At 42.6% G+C, this 7,127-nt stretch overlaps 1 protein-coding gene across 2 annotated transcripts in view; it reads left to right on the forward strand.

Annotated features, from left to right (window-relative positions):
- Positions 1-3,757, forward strand: part of FAR2 (fatty acyl-CoA reductase 2) — a 357,779-nt gene extending 354,022 nt beyond the window's left edge. For both annotated transcript variants that reach the window (XM_069228182.1, XM_069228183.1), the window contains exons 11-12: positions 1,097-1,224; positions 2,766-3,757. In XM_069228182.1, the coding sequence (XP_069084283.1) occupies positions 1,097-1,224; positions 2,766-2,928 (291 nt within the window). In that variant the 3' untranslated portion in view covers positions 2,929-3,757. The remainder of the gene's footprint in view (positions 1-1,096; positions 1,225-2,765) is intronic.
- The last annotated feature ends 3,370 nt before the right edge of the window (positions 3,758-7,127 follow it).

The following is a 7,127-nucleotide window of genomic DNA, read 5'->3' on the forward strand; positions in this document are numbered from 1 at the left end:
AACCACGACTGTGACATAAACCCTAAAATATAAAGGAGTGCTTTCAACCTCTGGGACAGCAAAAATGTATACCTTTCTTAAGAATTTATTGGGAAGCAGTGTGCTGAGTCAAGACAATTCAAGCAAGTAGTTCTGTAACAACTCAGCCTTTAGGTCTTTAAGGAACAACCAAAACTTACTTAGATTACGGACGAAAGAGATAAACGAACTTTTCAGACAGGCCTTGAACCTAGTCTCAGATGACTAACCTACTCACTCCACCAAGCAAAAACCTTAGCTGAATGGGTATCCAAGACGTGCGCAGTTCCAGAGGTGGCATCAGTGCATTTCATTTGTTTCAACTGGAAGGGGTCCCACCTCCACGGAAACCTCCCTCCTATGACTGATAGAGTTTGGACCTAAAGCTCTAGCCATAGGCATACATACAGAATTCAGGTTATGCTTTGCACTCTGCCCCAGTTGCTCACAATGTATTTCTAATAAAGGACCTGGTTATTTGTTTGTATCTGTTAATTTTTAACTGAAATTGAGGTGTTAGTGATATTCTAGTGCATTTTCCCAATTGGAACGTCGACCCAGGAATAGCTGGGGGGGGCATACCTCTTTATGAAATGGCTCCTCTTCACCATCATCTGACTATACAGACCTGATACGAGTCCCAACATTCATAATATGCCACCTAAATGTTTCTGGTGTTCTAGCTGACATCAGCTCTTGCACCCATGGGCAGGACCAGCACCGACAGGCCAGGGCCATAACGTCTGTGGCTGAAACTGATGGAGCAGGAGGGAATCCATTTTACTGTATGGACAGTAAGCATCTTGAAGTGATGAAGAAGTAAGAACGGCCTTCAATAAACAGAAAACACTTATACATTTAAGAGACGTGGCAATGTCATGAAATTGAAAGAACTTGATTATCAACTGGTGCTCGTGAACCTAAGGCCATATTTTCAGCAACAGTTTATTTTTATGTGCATGCTGTCTGTCGTTTGAAGCAAATGCCAAGCAGCTTTTTGTCCTTCAATACTGAGATGCTTGAGATGCTGTTTATCTGTTGCAGTGAGTCCAATTATGTTTTGTTTTCCCAACATCAGGCATTTAACTTTGATGTGCGTCAACTCAACTGGGCGGAGTACATTGAAAACTACTGCATAGGAACCAAGAAATATGTGCTGAACGAGGACATGTCAGGACTACCAGCAGCAAGACAGCACTTAAAAAAGTAAGCATTAATGAAAACAGTCACAATAGACCCTATCTATTCTTGGTGAGCCACGAGGTAATTTTCACTGTGGTGGAATTCTTGTTGGAAAGGGAGGATAGGGTGCTGTCCACCATTTCTATGGCACAAGTTCCAAACTCCACACAATGACTCTTCATAGCATCTTATTGGGCTGTATTGTGCACTGTATATCCCTGTGGAAGGGTCCGCATATGGTAACTGGTCATTTTTGTCAACAACTATAGGTAGTAAGGGACCAGCCCACCAAACGGGTATCAATTTAAAGCTTCTGGATGACAGCTAACAGACAATACACCTTCAGATGGATGTAAGCTAAACAATATTCAATATGTTCAGCTTCTAGGAAATATCAGGGAGAACTGATTTTAATATGCAAAATTATATTTCACTCAAGAGGGAGAGCATAATTTTCATTCAGCTTCTCAAAAACAAATATCATTTAGAAACTTCTTCCCAAATGAAAAATAGTTGGGGAACAGGGGAGGGGACAGTTTGTATGTCAGCTTTTTTTTTCCAACCGCAGAAGTTAGTCAAATCGGACAGACATGTTTGAGCCATAATTTCCAAATTACTATGTCTGATAGCCTCGCACCTAACTGCAGACCTCCAACATTTCTTATGTTTCTGTGTCAGTGCAGAAGAGTCCCAATTATATGCAAGTTAGTCTAAACCAGCCCCAAAATGCAGCAGTTCAGTCCATACTGACGTGATCTTTAAGCGGGGATTCTAGCCAGAGCAATGTCAGAGGCTCCGGTGGGAGTTTATAGCACAATGTACCCCTTGCAGGAAAACGGAGAAGGTGGGTGGAGAAATGTGAGAAACCGCCGAGTACAAAGTTGCCGACAACTCTACGGTACAATGCGATAAAGAGTTCCTTCAAACTCTGTGGCAAGATAGCCATTCTGCAAGTGTGCACCACCATTAAAGAAACTTTGAACTGGTGCAACAAAAAACAAAATAGACAGGGCAAAACTATTTGTACTAGTTTTGCTGCTTGTGTAACAGAGAATAGAGCAAACAATATTTGCTTTAGGTCCAAGATGGCACACATATTTTCACATTTTTGGCTGTGTTTCCGTATTAAGTTGACAAAATACAAATGGGCTATGTTTGGCGCAAGTCAGTTTGTTCAATTTTAAGATAGGTTGGTCCACAATTTTAAAATCTCATTTAAAAAAAAGGGGTTTTACTTGTTCAGCAGTGGTTCCACAATTTCAGTGTTGCCTTGATGCAAAAACGTTTCCGTAATATTAACTGGGGCACAATTTGTTTGCATGTTTCGTTATTACAGAAATAGACGAGCATGTGCTTCAGTTTTGTCCAATTGAGAAATCTCCAACCTTACCAGCATCAGTTAAAGTGAATTGAAGAGCTAATGAGGTCGATGATCTTTGTCTCTGGGGCTAGTATGACAAACGTTAGGCATACCAGCAATAAAAATAATCTATTTTTTCCTACAAAAAAAAATACAAATTGCCATGAATTACACTGAACTGAATGTTATTTCTCTCCTTTTTAAGGCTAGGAAACATTCGCTGTGCCTTCAACGTCGTCCTCGTTGTCTTCATCTGGCGCATTTTCATTGCACGGTCGCAGATGGCCAGGAACATCTGGTACTTTGTAGTGAGCCTCTGCTACAAATTCCTGTCCTACTTCAGGGTATCCAGCACCCTGAGGCACTGAGGAGTGGCACAAAGAGGTACGAGAGACAGAGGCAATGCCCCCCTCAGAAGGACCTCAGGCTTCTCCGAACAACTGGAAACCAAGGGCTTGAATGCAGCAAGAACCAGCATCTTTCAATAATACAACATTAACTGCAAGCAGTTCCGATATTCGTGGAACTTGGCCGACACTCAGTCCTTCATTTAAGATGCTAATTTTGGAACCTACATCCAACTTCTGGTGCACTTGGATGAACGTCAAACATCTGCCCTGGCAATATTCATAAGGCCTTTGTTTTCTTACAAAGAGGTCAACATTAGAGGGCGCATCGAATGTAGAACATTGAGCATTGTCAAAGCCTACAAAATAACACTTGAGAATGTGAAAGAGTTCCAAGACATGGCAGCCTATGTTTGTTCTACACATACATGCTTCTGGGGTGTTGAAAACCAAGACTTTAAACCACGCCTGTCTCTTGAAAACTGGGATTGCGAGACAGCAATAGATGCCTCAGAGTGCCTTATTGGTTTAAAAAGTGTGTATGTTATTAACATGTCATTTCCATTATGGAACACTTCTAAAACACTGGGCAATATAATCTGAGCATTAAACGTGTGCATTTTTACTGGGAGCACTGTTTCACCTTGACACAGCTTCTGTAGAACTAATTCTCACCAAGGAATTACGTTTAAAGTTTAAATTCAATTTTTAAATTGTTTTACCTAGGCTCAAGTGTTCATGGAAAAGAATAGGTTGCAGGGGACCAAGAGGAGGCTGATGAACAATAAGCCCCTCAACACTTGCACAATTTTAAGTGCCCGTCCTTGGCTATTAAAAATCGAGGGAGAGATCTAGGTGTTGTGTAATTTTTATCACTCACAGTGCATGTAAATTGTCACTCTGTTTGCATGAAGCTGTATATGAATATCATATTGTTTTGAAAATGGTGTGGGCAAACAGATTGCGTGAGTGGCGGGGAAGAGCGGTCATAGCCTTGAAATGAGGTGTGACCGAGCTCCCACTTCGCCATATAATCTGACCCATGAAAGGCAGATTGGTCTCTGTGATTGATTCCTGGCTCACCCTTGGTAGCTTGGCTTAAGCAGTAATGGTTTCCTGAGAAGTGTATGTGGTGTTTGTGCAGCAGCTAACCACAACAACAATACCAAAATGAAGAAATATAGAACACAAACTAGGTTAGGCATCAATCTTTAGAGCAACAAAATGTGAAAGGAAAAATACAATAATGACTCTGAGGTGCAGTAGACCAGGATCTAGGCTCCCACCAGACTCCCGCAGGTCAATGTGCAAGAACTCATTAACAGCGGGTTTGACTATGGCAACGCCCTCTACATAGGTATCTCTGCTCAGCTCACCAAAAAGCTCCAAGTGGTTCAGAACGCAGCTGTCAGATCCATGCTCAACATACCTCACTGAACTCAAAAAATCAAGCACCTCCAAGACCTCCTCTGGCTCCTGATGTAGACATGCCCTTTCTTCAAGCTCCTCACACATACCTACAAAGCTCTACATGCTTTAGGCCCAGCCTATCTCAACAACCGCATCCATTTCAGCACTCCCACTACACATCTCTGTCCAGCCAGCCTGCTCCAGGCACCCCCACCCCGCAATCTGGCAAGCCAAAAATGGGGGACGCTCTTTCTCATATCATCCTTTAGCCATAGAACAAGCTCCCATTCCCCATTAGAGCATCCAGATCTGTCATTGCATTCCACAAGAAACTAAAGACCTGGTGCCTCTAATAAACCTCAATAAGACAGGCTAGTCTGCTCCTCTTGTGCCAAGATACCCTCTCATGTTATATGTGCGCCCTATAAATCAGAATAACATAACATAGGCCATCATTGTGTAAAATCTGGCAATCAAAAATGTTACCTTGAGAATTTCAAAATTTTTGGAGTTTGATATTTTCAGCGGTTCAAGGATGTGGCCAAACAGAATCAGATACATTTGTTAAGCGGTGAGCGGTCCCCTAGTAACTTCAAACTTTGCACCAAAAACTTCAAATATGAATAACTGCTATGATCGAACCTCTGAAATCATGCTTTTTCAGCTATGCTTGCCATCTTGCCCCTGCCTTTAAAGGTGTCATGTTTTCTAAATCCAAACTTTTGAAGTGGTTCTGCAACCACTAGTCACATGTTGGATGCTGCTGGGCTATTTCCTTGTCCTTGCACTGCTCGAGACAGTGCCCTGCACTTCAGTTTATCAAAACAGATGAGCAGAATTTTAATGGCGTACCAAAACTACGAAAACATGACCCGCATTAACCTTGTGATTTCAGCCATGAGAACTAGAGGAGCCTTGCTAAAGCCCATAAGGCAGATTTGGCAAAGACTTCTAGATGTGCATACTTGTCCAGTTGAACTACAATGTCACTGTCATTTCTACTGAACAAATTCCAACCTAGTCTTGCTGCACACTTTGGGCCAGATTTATCAAGGGCTTGCATTGCCCATGCTTCATGCAAGGCAATGTAAGGCATTGCAAGCCCTTAAGTCAAATTTACTGTGCCACGGAAAGCCACCTTATGTGGCTCTGCATGGCACAGTAAATCTGAAGTAATGTAAGCCTTGCGTTACTCTGCATTGGAAAGGCGTTCCATGGGTGGAGCGTAGGTGTTCCCAAGCATTCACCTGTGGTTCTGGTGCATTCCCAGATTTACAAAGACTAGTAAACCTGGAACTGTACCAAAATGCCACACCATCCCATGTGAGGCGTAACGAGGAGAAATTATATCCTGTCTCTGTGTGCTGAATTCTGCAGCACACATAGAAAGAGGAAAATGCCTCTAAAGATTGTTGTTGTGCAGGAAGGCCTCCCTTGCTGCACAAGCCTGTAATGCAGGCAACCCCTGTACTATGGCGCTTGGGTGCCTGCGTAGGCCCTTTGGCAGCCACACGTGCCACACGTGCACCAGCGCAGGGAGACAGCAGACATGAACCATGTTAGTAATTATTGTACATTCCTCCTTTCTCCATTTGTCTTGCTGGGTTACATTGCACCAAATGTTGATAAACCTGGCCTTTGTGTAAAGGCAAATATTTCATCCTGATTCCCTGCAATTCCCAAACAGAGGAGGTGCAGGGAATATTTGAAAAGAGATTGGTCAGAGCAGTTCTAATTCAAATAGTCTAATATGCATGATTATACAAAAGAGCTCTGTTTGGAGAGAAGGAAGGAGCAATGTAGAAGGGCAACAAAAGGGAGGGCTTAAAATATTGCTTGTTCAATAATGCAGTGTTTTCCCACTCCACCCTTTAAACTGCAAATGTTGCAGCTTGAGAAACTATGTTGTAAACCAGCTCATAACTGGCCTGTTTCCGCAAAGCTGTGTATGGTAATCATAAAAAGGAGTTTTGAGTACTTCAGATCGGAATTGAGGTGCATTTGCAAAACTGCTGTTGTTCCAAAGTCTGGTAAAGCAAGGGTGTGACTGATTACTATTGGGGTGTGCTGACTAAGTGGGACCAGTTGGGAGCTGTGTCAATGAGGCAGAATGGCCCTACACTCATTCTACCGGTCCCATTGAATAAATATTTACAAATAAGTAAAATAGGACTGTCTCTGATGTACTAAAGGCCACTGTAAGCAGCCACCTTGGGGTCCCAACACAACTTGTGGCAGAGGATAACACATTGCAACAAATGGCCTAAAATACATATTTGTTCTCCGGCCTCTCAAACCCCTTGCATGGAATAAAAAAATGATTGCTTGCTGTTTCTGGCTAAAACTACTGTGAGTTATGTTATATTCCAGACTGGAAAGAGGACCGTAACTTGGGTGGATCGAGAGACAGGGTTATGGGAGATGGGCAGCGGAGTGGAAAGGGGAGACGTAACAGTGGGAAGGGATGTAAGATGTATAGGAAAGAGAGGTGAAAGTAAGAAGAAATATGACCATTGGGGAAGAGATGTGAAGAAAGCTGAAGGATAAATTAGCAATTAAAAATTTGCCCTTCAGAAATTTTATTGTGAGGTCCACACCAAATAGTGTGACCCACATACATCAGTAACAGGTCTGTCACTTATTTCAGTTTCTCGAAAATTGGGGGCATATTTATGAGCCCGTAGCATCACTGGAGCATCACTTTACGTGATGCCCCAGTGGCGCTAACCTCTACTCCATATTTAAAAGGAGGTGTAACACCACATTTTGTGGCATTACACCTCCTTGTAAATATGGGCCCCTCTGACCAG

Source organism: Pleurodeles waltl, chromosome 4_1 (genome assembly GCF_031143425.1).
Source record: "Pleurodeles waltl isolate 20211129_DDA chromosome 4_1, aPleWal1.hap1.20221129, whole genome shotgun sequence".
Classification (NCBI taxonomy): domain Eukaryota; kingdom Metazoa; phylum Chordata; class Amphibia; order Caudata; family Salamandridae; genus Pleurodeles; species Pleurodeles waltl.